At 42.8% G+C, this 15,975-nt stretch overlaps 1 protein-coding gene across 4 annotated transcripts in view; it reads left to right on the top strand.

The window, feature by feature from the left end:
- The window catches only part of UNC5D (unc-5 netrin receptor D), a 550,803-nt gene that overhangs the window by 300,364 nt on the left and 234,464 nt on the right, over window positions 1-15,975 (top strand). For all 4 annotated transcript variants that reach the window (XM_061592401.1, XM_061592399.1, XM_061592400.1 and 1 more), the window contains exon 4: window positions 2,163-2,266. In XM_061592401.1, the coding sequence (XP_061448385.1) occupies window positions 2,163-2,266 (104 nt within the window). The remainder of the gene's footprint in view (window positions 1-2,162; window positions 2,267-15,975) is intronic.

Raw genomic sequence — 15,975 nt, 5'->3', positions numbered from 1 at the left:
ATGGTCCTGCACCATTACATCTTAACAAGGAAAGAAAAATTGCATATTTCTTTTTGTTTGCATTGTGCATGATCATTAATATGCATTGTATTTGCCCTCCACAGAAGGGGAAAATGCTGTCACAAGAGCAGACTCTGCATGTATATGGTTTTTACTCATTCCAGAACTTAAAACTGGAAGAATGGCAGAAAGTGAGACATTCGTGGTGCTCTGCAAGCGGGATAACGACAATCACAACTGCTAAATTTAGGAAGGAAGGGGAGGATTCAAATATATCACTTTCTTTAAAAAAAGTTCTCTTGCTCGTGGTTGTTACAGGACATACATGGAGTTCATTGGCAGATTTGACATGTACAATATCATTCAAATTGATCCATGAGCCTTGTAGGGTTGAGCCTGGGCCTGGACCTGCACCTATTGGCATCCATGGGCTTGTCCTATGTGACATATCTCAGGGTTCAGTATTTATTTATCTATTATTCTTACCTTGTCCGTTAGGCTTTTAGGAAGGCAGTGTGATGTAGTGGTTAGTGCTGGGCTATAAGTAACCTTTCTTACAGTCTAACTTGCTTCACAGGAATGTTGTGAGGGTCAAATGTATGAGTATAGGGAAGGGAGCCATGTTCACTACCCTGATCTCCTTGGAGAAGAGTTAGGCTCTGAATGTTCTCATGATTTTCTGCTTCTGTTTCTTTATGTGTGTAAATACGCAGATAATCTGCACTGTTCACTTTATACATCTAATGAACTAAGCTCTTGCCTATGCAAATTCATGCCTCAATACATGTGTTAGTTTTCAAGGTGCCAGAGAACTTTTTTATTGGACCACAGTACCTCAAGGACTGCCCCTTCCCATGTGAACCAGCCCAGACCATGCAGTCTTTGTCTGAGGCTCTTCTCTGTGTTCCCACCTGAGGGAGGTACAGAGGGTGAACAGGCCTTTTCAATGGTGTCCCACCATCTGTGGAATGCTGTCCCCAGGGAGACACACCTGGCACCATCATTATCAGTCTTTAGGCACCAGGCTAAGACCTTTTTGCTCACTCGAGCCTTTAGGTTGCCTCCAACATTTAGCATTTGTTTTTAAATTGCTTTGGCTTCTTCAGCTATGGGGTGGTATACAAATGCAATAAATAAATAAATGCATACATACATACATACATACATGGGTATTAATATTATTGGAGTGTTTTAGGCATCTGTATTGTTCATCGGTTTACCCTTTTATGTATTTTTTTCATTGTCATAGGTTTTTTAAGTCTCTTTGAGGCTTTTTCTTTTGCATAAAGCAACTGACAAATGCAACAGCAACAACAATTTCATTTATTTATTTATTTATTTATTTATACTTGTATACCGCCCCATAGCCGAAGTTCTCTGGGCGGTTTGCAGTAACTAAAAACATTAAAACAAATACAATTTAAAACAGATCTTATAAAAAACAATTCAAAACACAATTAAAAAATTTAAACAGTATAAAACAATAACAATGAAAGTACTACGGGTGGGGAACCTCAGACCCAGGTAGTGCCAGCTGGTGGCTCCATGTCAGTGGGCAATAGAATCTGCTTGGGGTTTTAGTCTCACCTGTCAAGAAGCTCTCCAAGGTGCTGGACCTATTTTGGGAATAGGTTTCGTCACCTTGGACAGCTCCTAGAAAGTTTGGACCAAAACTCGGAGCAGATTCCACTGCCCCATTGGCATGGAGCCACCAGCCACCACTGGACCCAGGGATTGAATGTTGCCCTTCAGGCCTCTACCTCTGGCCCTTGGAACTCTCCTCAGGCCATGGCACTCCCCTAACCAGCTCTGTTCCATGCCCTTCCCAAGGTCTTTTGCCTGGCTGGAATGTGTTCTTAAACTGTGCCTGTGCCTCTTGCTTGCCTAGATGAAGAAATGTGGTTGTAGGAACCCCTGACTTCTGCATGGCTGGTATGCCGCCTACTGTACAAAAGTAAGCATCACACCTGTTGTTCCACCCTCTTTTGCCTCTGGCCCTGCCCACCACTGGCATGTGGCCCCCAGAAAGATCCCCACAAGACAATGTGGCCCTCGAGCTGGAAAAGGTTCTCTGCCCTTGTTTTCTTCTATTTGTTGCAAGAGACTAACCAGCCTGCCCCCCTTTTTTTGCATTCTTAACTCAAACACGTTGTTCTTCACAGATTTGCGCAAGAACTTTGAGCAAGACCCCCAAGGGAAGGAAGTTCCTATTGAAGGGATGATTGTGCTACATTGTCGGCCACCAGAGGGAGTGCCTGCAGCTGAGGTGAGGAATGATACTCTTGGTATTTCACAAAACAGTATCTGCTTTGTAATTCTTGGATGTTTTTGGTTGAATCAAGTTGCAATGTGAATGTAATACCACCGTAGGCCAGAATTCTCATTTGTATTACAAATGCCTTTCTGCTTTCTCTTCAAAGTAGGCTATGACTTACAATATTATTTAAGCTAGGCCTCCTGATCTGCCCTGTGTCCTTGATCTGTGGCCTCAAGGAAGGCCAATCCGCCCTGTCCCAATGATGGGACCACCAGCCCCAGATCCATCGCTAAAATTATTTGGACGGCAAGGCTAAGGTTTTCTAAAAAATAAAATAAATAAATAAATATATGGTTGGGAGTAGGGGAAGGATATACCATGTCTTCTCCCCCCCCCACAAGAGCAGGCAGGTGCAACCAACATGGTGCAAGAACCATTTGGGGCACATTTGTGGGGCAGTGTGCAGGTCCTGGAGTGATGGGAGGGAAATTCCTTCTCCCACCCATGCTCACTCTCCCTTGATCACTAGCAATCTCGGGCAATCTCACAAGAGCCAGAGCAGGGTGGAGTCAAGACCTGCCCAACACCAGTCTCTTCCTTCATGTGCCAGCTTTGAATGGAGGTCATTGTTGGAGTGGACTCTCAAAGAGCCACATAAGAGGTCAGTGTTAGCTAGGGGGCTCTCCGGTATCTGCTCCACAGTTTCTTCTCTCTGGAGGCCGGTGCCTGGCATTGAATGTTATCGCTTAGTCCTGTATGCCCTGCCCCCTGATAGTCCCGGATCACTCGGGGCTGATGTACCTGACCCGTAGTGATCCGGGGCTATCTGAACCCAACTCGGCCGAGGCCCAAAAGGCTTTGAAGAAGCCAACAGAGCACAGTCCTAATTCATGCCTCTTGTGTGAAACAATATTTGTGCATTGCCGATATATTGCACCTTACACCATGGTTTCTACCTAAATCAATGGCTAGCAATGGATACTAACCCTGATGGCTATGTTCTGCCTCCATAGTTGGAGGCATTATACTTCTGAACACCAGTTCCTGGAAACCACAGAAGGGGAGAATGGTCTTGTGTTCAAGCTTTCCATAGGCATCTGGTTGGCCAACATGAGAACAGGATGCTGGACCAGATGGGCCACTGGCTTGATCCCATAGGCTCTTGTTATGTTCTTAAATGCAAGGTTTATCTAATCAGATAAGAGGGGGTGTAGAATTCCCTTCCTCCAGTGATGCATGGCTAACATCATTAGAATATAAATTATCCCCCCGCAAGACCCCCAGGAGATTGTCTGCCGTGGGAGCTTCCAGTGATCTCTGTTATTCCCAATGACTAATCTGAAGGGTGAGCAGCTGATTCTGTGTTGGAGGATGGAAGAGAAAGTTTCAGAGAAGCAATTTGCAGGGTAAGTAATTGCAGATATAAGCTGACCCCCCCCCAGCAGTTGTCTATCATTATTCTGAACGAAGAACAGAAAGCTTTAAGAAATAGCCAGAATGACAAGAAATTTGTGATCAGTGTGGATGATCAAAAGAAAACTACAAAATCCAGACAGACTGGTTTATTCAGCTGCCCTGCTAGCCATAGGCAATTGATGAGTCAGTGTTTTCATAGAGTGTTCAGTGTACGGAGGACTAGAATCACTGTATGCTGTCTTTTGCCTTCTGTCTGTTCATGATGCTTCCCTTTCTAAGGTGTGACCTACCCAAATAACTCACTGCATGATAAAACCAGTCCTGGAAGGGCAGTCTGAGCCCACATGCACACACAACCAATGACACACTCACCTGCAATGACATGGTATGTTCCAGGAATTGTTTTAGTACATGATGTGCTATTTGTCTACTGCAAGTGGATGCTGACGTCCATTACTCTAAGTATAATATTAGAATATTGAAATAGCTACAGAATGCCAGCTTTGGGTGAATGAGGGCACAGATGTGCATGCAAGCCCTGCCCCTAATGTCCTCACATGCATCCCTGCACTTCCTGTGTTGAGCAGGGCAAGGGACTTTTATTTACATTTCCTTGAATGCCAGTAGGTTGGGGATGAATTGGAACATGGTGCACAGCCCTGCCCTGGCCGTTATTCCAGGTATTTAGCCTCAAAATCAATGAGTTAAGATGCCATTCTTGCATTGGCAAAGCAGCATGGGAGGTCTGAGGGCAAGACATGATGCTCTTGTTGGGAACATGGAAAGCTACCTTATACCATTGGTTCTTGTAGCTCAGATGTGGGGATCCTTTGGCTGTCCAATTGTTGCTGAACTGCAACTCCCACTAGCCTCAGCAACAATGGTCAATGGCCAAGAATGATGGAGTTGTAGTTCAGCATCATCTGGAGGGCCAAAGGTTTCCTACACCTGAGCTAGCTCAATGTTGTCCATATAATGACCGGCAATGTGTTTACAGTTTTTCGGCAGGAGTCTTTCCCATACCTTCTTTGACTAGGACTTTCTGTGTGCAAATCATGTGCTCTGCCACTGAGCTACAGCCTTCTCTTGCCCAACTATCTCCAAATAGATTATTCCAGTTGGTGTGTGAGGGTGGGGGTGTATGTATTTCTGACCTTACATTTAGCCCAGGCTTCCCAAGCCTTGTGCCCTCAATGTTTTGGACTACAACTCCTATCGTTCGTGACCATTGCCTGTGCTAGCTGGGGCTGATGAGAATTATAGCCCAAAGCATCTGGAAGGTGCCAGGTTGTGGAAGGCTGATCTAGCCCAATGTTGTGTATCCCAACTGGCAGTGGCTCTGCGATGTCTCTTGCAGAACAGCACCTGCTCCCTGGCCTTGTACAGGGTTTCATGCTGCCTGCAAACCATGGGTTCTACCACTGAGTGGCCATCCCTCCCCTTCCTCAACACTGAACTTGCTACTTGGTACAGTGTCTAGTGATGGTGATAGGGGTGCCTTTAATGTACAAGCTCAGTGAACTTTATTTGCAGTCTGGGATGGGAATCAGGATACCCCATAGAACTCCACCTAACAGCTTTCTGTTTATGGACACAGCTGGGGAACCAGTGATGCTTGCTTTGCAGCAGTATGGTGACTCTATCTAGCTGCTCAAAGTGAAAGCTCTGGGCCAACAACTCCATCTGTGCTGTGGTATATTTACTCTCCAGCAAGTCTTAGAATTGCATCTGCACTGCTGCTATTTAGGTACAGATTAAGAGAGAGAGAGAGAGGATCTAAACCAGAGGCTGGTTGCTTCTTATCTCAGTCAAAATCACTGTGGTATCTTATTAATTGGGTGGACAGAAGAAGCTGGAGAAACAATACAACCCCCAAGAATGAGCCACACATTCCGCTCATTAGTCAGGAGGCCTGCTGAGCACATGCCACTGGAAACTGGTTTATGGTTTGAGTAATGAAGGCAAACTGGGAGGAGGAGGGAAGAAGGGGAACAGAACCGATAACTGCAAGTTAGCTAGGGATATGGAAAGGCTGATTAGAAATGAAGAAATGAAAGAAAATATGTGTCTCTAAGAGCCAAACCACACAATATGTTAAACGCATGATTGCCTTTAATGTAGCTGGTTTTGTTGCTGTTACATAGCGGCTAGAGGGTGCCAGAATTGGAACTGTGATGATCATGTTCAGAGAAGGAAGTGTGGAACTGTTTCCTTATGTGCTACAGCCATAATAGAAATCCCAAATTACTATTTCTCCATGGCATCAATTGCAGTTTCCCTCTTACGACAAATAACAACTTTGTGTGTGTGTCTGTGAGCGAGTGGGTGAAAGAGAGGGTGATTTTTGCCAGACACTCTCCTCTGTACACCATGACCTTCATCTTAATTGAGTCCTTTTGCCACTACTATTGAACGAGCCAAGAAACAAAACACCCCAATAGAGTGAAATGCATGCATTTAATCTAGGGTCCAGTTCCCAACATAGCTCCCATGGACACCAATGTGCCTACCTCTGATGGTGCCTGTGAAAGGTCTCAGTACATATCCCCTCAAAAATCCACCAAGTATGAGAGACTGTTTGCTCTTCCTGCTCAGTCCCTGTTTGCACTGCTTCAGCCTCTCATACATTGAAGAACCCCCCCTTAAAACATGCCCACATTTCATTGGATACCAGGATTAGATATCCACCCTTCCTCCTGTTCCGAACAGAATAGGCTTGTTGAAAGAGGAAGGTCTTCAGTAGGCGTCAAAACGATGAGAGAGATGGTGCCTGTCTCGTATTTAAGGGGTGGGAATTCCAAAGTGTCGGTGCCACAACACTAATGGTCCGCTTCCTAAGTTGTGCGGAACTGACCTCCTGATAAGATGGTAACTGCAGGAGACCCTGCACAGCACAGTGCTCAATAAGGGCTAAGATGATCTTTCAGATATCCTGGTCCCAAGCTATATAGGGCTTTGTACACCAAAACCAGAACCCTTGACCTTGGAACTTCTGTATGAGGTTGTGTGTGTGAGCTCTCTCTTGAGGCTTTGCATAGGACAAAAGTATAGTTCAAGCTTTCCCCCCCCTTTAATTTGTGCAATGTTAATGAACAATGTCCAATGCAAGGTGCAACAGAACAATCCAAAAGAGATAGAGGTATTCCTTCATCCAACTCTGCACTGGTGGGTAGTATGTGTTCCAATGAGCTCCTGACTGTGAATGCCTAAACTACAGGTGTTGGCAGAAGCTACTACCAACGGCATCCTCATTGGCAGTCGCTAGTGTACACCCCCAACATTGGGGGAGGGGAGCGAAGAGGATGCGGTCCAGCCAAGGATTCATCGCAACTTAAGCTAGTTCAACTACTGGCAGTGGGCCCAATCCAGGCGACTCTGCTGCCCCAGCCTGGAGCTGGCTTGGTAAGAATCTAGGATTTTCCTGCATCTGACACTTTCTACCCTGGCTATGAAGGTGGCTGGACTCTGGATTTGGCAGTAGCTCAGCCACTCTGTTGAGCCCTACTACTGCCCACAAGAGATTTTGATCGCTCTGTAAAGCAGCCATTTTATAAGCATAAGGCCTCTGCCGTATCTGGGGAGTCACCTTTGGATCTGCATGTAGGGTTGTATCCAATGTAGCACCAAGTTAAAGTTACTTAGCAGTATGTTTGTTCCACAGGAAAAATATTTTACACCAGTAGAATGTTGCACAACAGAATGCATAAGCAGGTCTCTGGTAATTTTGTTTTGTAGTAGATTGTGCTATCTGTTGCATAGTGAGTTTCTGCTAGCACAACCGTTGCATTGCATTCCTCTGTTGTGCAACCTTAAAATTCACTCATCTGCTAGTGCAAGAGCCCTTGCACCTGAGGACAGAGAATGATGGCTACAGGCCAGTATTTTAAAAAGCTCATCATGGAGCTGGTGTCAGCTTAACCCCAGTCATTAAAAGTCTTTTTTCCAGATTGAAAGGTTCATATTATATTCTAGTTCAGGCTATGGCAATTCACAAGAGAATAGTCTCCTTCAGTTATGAAAAAGCAAATAAGTATATATCTACATGTGTTGTCAATATCACGTGGATTTGGTCAATCAAAGGTAATAACCAACACAGAGGTCTCATTCAATTTTATCACGGAGTTAGGAAAAAATAAAATAGCTGAGATGTTATTAGGCAGAGGATTAAAAGCTCTAGAGGAAACAGTTTTCCCTGTCCTATAAACTGTGCATATATTAATTCTGTAATGTTGAGAATGGTTTTGGCAAACCTCTTCACCATTCTGGGAGTTAACCCTTTGGCTGTTGAGATATAGCCCACTTGACTACTTCCAGATCAATTCATTATTTCAAACTATAGTACTTTCCATTTGCCAGCTAAATGGAAAATCTGTCTTTCATAAAAGTTAGGAATAATGTCTGATACAAAAGTCGACATTTTAATGGCTTTCCGCAGATTAAAATGGTGGAGTTCTCAATAAACCCTGATTTACTGGTGCTGGTTGTAAAAATGGTTATTGCTGCTAATAAAGTCTGTAAATCCTAACAGGTCATATTTGCTCTGGACAATAAAACTTCCCATAAAGGCTCAGTGTATAAGGCTAATTCTCTCTTCACATCAAGGTAAACAGTCTACTCAGAGTAATAATTCATAACCTTTGCAGACCTAGTCTACATTTAAATAAATGTAATAAATGATGTGCTTCCCCACAGCAATAGAACCTCTGACTCATTCTTTTGTTCCAACAAGTAGGGCAATATGTGAGCCAGACAGCTAATTCATTCCAAAATGGAGGGCCAGGCTGAGCTCTTTTGAAAGGCAGAAGTTGTTCTGTACAGCCAGCTGTGATCTGTTCTGGTTCTCCTACCTCTGTCATCAAAAACCCATGATCAAAAGCAAATGCCTTTGTACGAAAAGATTAAGCTAGTTAGAATTGAGGTTTTATCTTGTAATTTTTACACAGAGCTTGAATTGTTATTAGTATGTATTTCTTTCCTCCATAATTCTTTTTCACTGCATTGTGCATTTATTTTCTTGTAATACAATAGCTGTTTTTATTGCATTTTGTATATAATTTTGAGACATGTGTGGAAGGTGATAAATAAAGGTTGTAAATTAAGGCCATTTGCCATAACTAGCAAGTGAAACAAACAACATTCTGACTTCAGTTGAACAGGGGCATTTGTAGCAAAGACGTAATATTGGGGTGTATCCTTTTGAAGAGGTAGGGGAGATGTGTTTATTTATTTCAATATATGATCTGAGCAGTGGAGACTGGTGGTTCTGATGTCAGTGAAGCAGTGAATCCTCTCTGGATTTTAGTCTGAACTTTCAAGGATTTGTCCAAGGTGCTGAAACCTATTCCCAAAATAGGTTCAGCACCTTGGACAGATCCTTTAAAGTTTGGACTAAAGCCTGAAACATATTCACTGCCCCACTGATATCAGAGCCCCAGTCTCCACAGAATCTGAGCTCACCTTCCATCTCTCCTTGGTCTAAATGTCTGGTGGAAGGGGAGCATCACAAGGCCAGTGCAGACAGCACTCTCAGCTCAGTTTAAGGAGTGATGTTGGCTCAAGGATTTTATTTATTTTATTTATTTAATTAAGCTTATATACCGCCCGACTAGCAACAGCTCTCTGGGCGGTGAACATTAAAAATACAATAAAAATAACACAAAACTGTACACAAAACTGTACAGTCAGCTGTAGTCTGAGAAAACTGGTTGAACCTAAAGATGGCTGGGTCTGGGTGGGAGACTGCCTAGGAACTGTGCTTTAAATTCCATCATGGAAGAAAGAAATTATTTAACACTGTACAGTGCCCCAGGAGAACTGCTATTCAGACCACACCATTTCTGTTTGAACGTTCTAGTGTCTAAATGACTAAAATATCATTTCATGTAACTATTTATTTATTTATTACAAAGTGGGACATCGTCAGTCTAATCTAGTGGCCTTATGGTGACAGCACTTTTTGATGGAGAATATTAATTTGAGGATCTAATCAGGGTTCAGAATTGTTCATTAACAACCCAGAGAGAGAGGGAGAGAGAGCACACATAAACCACTGCATAAAGAGCATAGACTCAAGGGGGGAGTATCATGATTCAGTTCCAAACTTTTAGACCTCTGTTTGCCTGGATCAAATTAATTTACAGGTAACAGCCCAGTGTACTGCTGTCGATGCACCGTACAGTTGCACAGCTTAGTTTTTGTAAATAGTCTTTAAGCTGAATTGCATATTAGTAAAAGCAAACAATTAGGGAAGCCCACAAATAAGGAGCTGCAGTTCTGTAATTCAGCCTGAAGGTTGCACGAGCATGAATCAAGGGGCTTAGATCCTGCTGAGGCAGCACCAACTTTATTGTTGCTCTGAAATACACAGTCCTGCCTTGATTATTTCAGCAACAAATTTCAGTTGACTGTTTGTGGTAGAGCTTCTGTAAAATATACAAAGCTGCACCATTATACCTATATTAGAACCAATTAAAAATCACAAAGCATCTGTGCTAGCTTTAAAGATCCACAGAACTCAAGGATAATGCTTTTAAAAAAAAGAAACTGGGAAGGGAAAAGAAAAACTGATGCATTGTGGATAGAGGGATAGGACATGGATGGGAAACCTGTGGCCCTTCCGAGGGTGCTGGGCTTCAACTCGCATCACTCTTGACCATTGGCTATGCTGGCTGGGACTGATGGAAGTTGAAGTCCAACATCTGGAGGGCTACAAGTTCCCCATCCCTGGCATAGGGCATAGTAGACACCCTGGTGCAATGTTACAATGAGGGTTCAGATGACACTATACCAAGTGCACACACACTCAAGGAACATTGAAGTGGGTTGCAGGGCCACATGGTCTAGCCCTGTCCACCCACTGTATAATGCACCCAACACTCCCAATCCTCTGTCGTCCATTTGTATGATACATGTGGGAAAAGGGGCTCTATGTGCATTCTAACCTCCATGCAATAGGGGTGGCCTGCCTTCCACCTTGTCATGCAGAAACTTTACAAACATGGTATGCACATGGAGCCCCTTTTTGTGTGTCCCAAAGACTTGAATAGTGGGTTGAATGGTGTGGCCCCATGTGTGCTTGGACAGGAACTAGTCTCCAGGGACCTGTGGACTCTCATGTGTTCCTTGGAAACTTAGGGGTTTGGCCAACTCACTTGTGAAGGCAATTCAGTTTTGAGATGATTCAGGAAATTATTTCTGGACTATTTAGTCAGTTTGTGCCCAGTGCAAATGATCTCGGGTAACACCAAAACATCTTGGGCTACTCAAAGCCTTTAAAAAGCATTAACTCCCAGCAAGCAAAGATATTACTCTTTTCACAGTGGGACTGTCTGCGAGTACCTTAAAAATCTTCCACTGCTTTGAGTACAGGGGCTGCTCAAACGCTGTCAAAGAGAACAAATGTTGAGGCTGATTATGCTTATTTATCTGCATAGATACAGATTTGGAAACTATCACTATAATTTCAAAAGAAATACAATACATTTCACTATTGGAGGGTGGGTAAAACCATGTTCCATGAGAGCTGTGTGCCTCCCTGCTCAATCTGCTGTCCAGCTGCTAGCTGCTGATGGACTTTAACCCAGACTTGGACTGGACAGCTCTTCAAATAACAAACTCCTCTGTAACATGGGACGTAAGGTAGCTGGCTATTTGCCTTGCTGATGACAGATTGACACCTCTCTCTCTCTCTCTCTCTCTCTCTCTCTCTCTCTCCCTCCCTCCCTCCCTCCCTCCCTCCCTCTCTCTCTCTCTCTCTCTCTCTCTCTCTCATCAACTAGGCCCAGATGCTGAAAGCTACATGTAAATCACTCCCTTCCCCATTTGTACCTTTCTGTAGTTTGTACCCCACTGAGAAGTTCATAGCACATCCAGGGACAACTTTGACGTGGAAAACTGCTGGAATAATAAGTTTAATACCCCTTTTGCTCAGTCCCACTGTCCCCAATTGGAGTAACTCACTTATAGCTGTTTAAAAATGAAAATCAAAAGTAGGGAGACCTACTCAAGATCCTCCCACACCCCATCTGCTTCAACCTCAAGTCTGTGGTTGATTTTTGAATTCCCCACATTCCCCCTCCTCCCCCAACTTGTCTTAACTGAATCTCCGCAGGAGTCAAGATGTATCATTTCCTTCTTCAACCAAAGGCGTACAATGTTGCTATGTGAAGACAGACCCACTTTCTCCCCCCTCCTTTACAATCAACCGAGTTATATATTTCACTAAAGCCACAACTTCTGTGGGGTTTATAATGACAAGTAATAAAAGACTTAGGCTGTTTCACTCCACAACTTATTTCCATTGAAGCAATTCCAGTGTTGTCTACAGTAAAGAAACCCCTATTTTTGTTTCATCTCCCACATATTCCTTCAAGTGAATGCCCTGATTGTGCCCTTTCTTTGTTGATGTCCTTTGCTTTGGTTTCCTTAGATGTTGTTTCTCTTGCATTGTTCTGATGTGTCTTAAAGCACCACTTATCAGTGAATTGCTCTTGTTTTCTCCATTGCTCTGCTTGCAAATGGGATCTCTTTTATACTGCATGATGCGCAGAAGATGAATGTCCCCATAGTATTTTCTTCCCCTCCCAACTTCAATTTCTCCTGTTAACTGCATACTGCAAGCTTTCATGCTCAAGTTTGAGCATGTCATGCTTTTTGCTGTCCTTCCATAGCAATCAATGGAATGCAATGTTTTATGAGGTTTCTATCCTGGTTCAAGACATAGCTATTTTTTTTAAAGTCTCTAATGAAATACCTTTGATCCCAACAATATTTTCTGAAAGAAATCTTTGTGGTTAACTGGACTTAAATGTTTCAGTTGACTAGGCTGAGGAGAAGCCACTGTGGCAATTAAGTGAAATCATCATGATCTTCATCATCGGCAAGTAAGTGGTACAGAAAATAAAATTATAATTTGCCAGCATCTATTTGATATAATAATTGAATTTTAAATAAGTAAGAAAGGCTAGATTCCAAACAGTCTGTGTTTTCACAAGGGTGCAAAATCATATCTATATATAGGGTTTGGATCAGCTTGGAATTAAGCCAGCCCTCATCAGGGACCTCTTGCAAGTGTCCCAAATGACAGTTTTGTGTGGTCAGGAAAACTCTCTTTAAATTCTGTCAAACCTCTGTGTTATAAATAATAGGTCATAATGCATACCCAGCAAAATGCAAGCCGCGTTTAGGATTCTCCACATCACAAGGATGATATAGTGGTGTGTTTATCTTCTATCTTCAACACATAAAACAACCTGAACATGCTATATCCATAATCCTCGGGCATATAACCCTCATCATCAAACAGCATGTTCTTGGTGCTTTCTTGCCAGATGAGCTTTATCTCTCCCGTTTTATAGGTTATACTGACTGTAAGAGCCACCGCTTTGTGGTGACACACTCATTTACTTTCAAAGTAAAACAATGATGAATGCGGATAACTTGATTCTGCCATTGTGTGCGGCTCAGTACCATCAAAGGTGGAACATCCGGAATCAATATGACTAATAGATTCTGGCTCTCTGCGATAGAGTCAGCAAACAGGATAAATTATCACGTCCTCTCTGGCTCACTAGTGGTAATTCTTCCTACTCTTTGATCTGTAATAGCCACGGTGTCACCTTCTGAGGCGGCTGTCAAACCAGTCTTGAACCACGTCTTGGTCAATATCCACTTGGTCCAGTTCTGAGTGATCTCCGTGTCTGTGTCACTTTATTACTTCTTCAGAAAGTGAATCTTTATTGTCTCAGACACAGAAGCACAGGAAGTGCTCTGACAATGTAGGAACTGCTCTTCACTGATTTGACTGGCCCATTGGCTTCCTACATCATTTGAATTTGTCATGATTATTTTAAGCCTAAATAAACTAAACATATCCACTTGGATCAATTTACTATTCCTACACACTACTGAATCTACAGATGTATATCTCTCTCTATAACTCTGTGTGTGTGTGTGTTATATCCAGTGATTTCTGAAAAATTGCATTATATTTTCCCCAAGCAAAATACTTTTAGGAAACCAAGATATTTAACAAAACAATAGGGGTGAGGCTTTTGCAGTCTGAAGGTTGCATTCTCTCATGGAAACCTTTTGGATGACACATGCCAATGGTGGGCAGGGACAGAGGCAAAAGCAAAAGTGGGCAGAACAAAGGAGGTGACTCCTACCCTTGTACAGTAGGCCAGAAGTTCCCAAACTGTGGTCTATGCAAGCTTCATTCAGGTGGTCTGTGGCATATCCACATTAAAGGTAAATATTGATTTTAAACTGTATTTTTATTGTGTCTTTTATTTCTTATGTTGCATTTTATTTATTACAATTTGAATTCTATGGGATGCAAATAAAGAAATAAACTATGCAATAGAAATGCAATTGAAAAGCGTACAGCAGCTAGCATAGCACGTGACAATTGCCACAGCAGGAAGAAAAAACATTAAGTGATCCACCAAGACTCTCAGCAGTTTTCATGCCACATGGTCTTTGGGGACAAAGATTGGGAACTCCTGCAGTAGGCTACATTCCACCCATGCAAAAGTCAGAGGTTTCTACTTACCCATCTCTCCATCTTCCATCAAGACATACAAGAGGCCTTAACAAAGCCCAAGAGCACATCCCAGCCAGGCAAAAGCACTTGAGGAGTGTATGGAGCCATATGGGGTGTGGCCTGGGTAGCATCCCAAGGGCCAGAAAGAAAGGCTTGGAGGGCTGCTTTTGGCCCACAGGCCTGAGGTCCCCCACCACATAAAAACAAACAATAACAAGTGTAATAACTTAGGGAAATAAGAAAGGGGACAACGGGGAAAAGGACCTCATTGGGACATCAGCAACCACCCAAGAATGTTGGGTGCTGATACCGTCCCTGTTTGCAGATCTAAAATCATCCCACACTTCTTGTCACGTTCTTATCAGACTTCACTAGAAGGCAACTTTTAAGAGTGGGATCCCAGTCTGCTATTTGAGGAACATCTCTGAGAGTATCTAACTTTTAGCCATAGTCTGCTGCACAAAAGCAACAATGGGCTGTATCCAGTCTAGCACGAAGCAGTTGCTCTGCTGGTCAAATGTTTTGCTCTAGCGGAACTTTGTTGCACAAGAGAATGCATAAGCAGGTTGTTGCTACCTTTGTTGCACAATGTGTTTCCACTAGTGCAACTGTTGTGTTGGATTCCTCTTTGCACATCTTTAAACTTGCCTGTCTACCAGCGCAAGAGAAACATGGATACAGACAAGTCTGTGGCACCTTATGACTATTAAATTTCTTATGGCATTCCATAGGATAGAGAAGATGTTTCAAGATCAATCCAACTTCACATGCTTCCTGAAGGTCAGTAGACCACAATACACCTTTTGACAAGGCCTGGCTCCTGCAAGAGCTTCCAGTCTTTGCTCTTCTTAATGCTTTCATCAACAAAGGGATTCAGCTTACTTCATCTTTTGCATCCTTTGCCAGTTTCTTGCTTAGCTCCTTCCTCAACATCAGGAACCAGGCTAGACAGGGATCTGTGATATTTTGAATAGTCCTTAAAATATCTCTCTGTTTAACCTTCATCCAGTTTTGGCAAAAAAATAACACTGGCTGTCTTTGGAGTATATTTGTACCCCAGTGAGATTTCCAATGGAAAGATGGAGTAACTTTGTCCCTTAGACATCATTTTTGTCTGTGTTGTCAGAACAAGTTTCCTTAACAATATCAAAGCACCTTGAGCAAAACAAACAAACAATAAACACTTATTCACACAAGGTAGATTTTTTCTAAGCAATAATGTTGGTCCCTTCTCCATGCATATTGAGTAAACAAAACATTTTGCCCCCAGGGTATTTTGCTGGGGTATATTTGGACCCCAGGTTTTTTGTTTAGAAATAAAACAGTAGGTGGTAACTGACTGACATGTGGGCACATTGTACAAGTTAAAATTTGTGGCAATGTCCTAGAAGGATGTCCCTTTAGGTTTACTTATGTGTAAATCACAGAATGAAAAGTGCACCTGGGCACCAAATGTATCCCAGAAGTCAGAAAAAGAAAGCCTTGAGCATGTTGTGTTAGAGTTGTTTTTTCAAGTGCTCATCACAGCCTTTGACAACTTAATGAACTATTGTAGATGGTGAAAACCCCATCTAAACTCTGTTAGTTTATTGAACCCTATTGCTTTTAACGGAAATGCCCAGTCTACATTCTTACTGAGAACCCATCAACAAAAAATGAACAAACCTGCATAAAACTGAAACTGTTGCCAATATTCCAAAGGCAATGGGCATCCTCTCTCAGTATTCTGGATACATTTATAGTTCTTGGACAGAACAGT

The sequence above is a fragment of the Rhineura floridana genome, chromosome 12 (assembly GCF_030035675.1).
Source record: "Rhineura floridana isolate rRhiFlo1 chromosome 12, rRhiFlo1.hap2, whole genome shotgun sequence".
NCBI classification, from domain to species: Eukaryota; Metazoa; Chordata; class Lepidosauria; order Squamata; family Rhineuridae; genus Rhineura; species Rhineura floridana.
The sequence above is the reverse complement of the archived record's forward strand: the minus strand, read 5'-3'. Positions and strand labels throughout refer to the sequence as shown.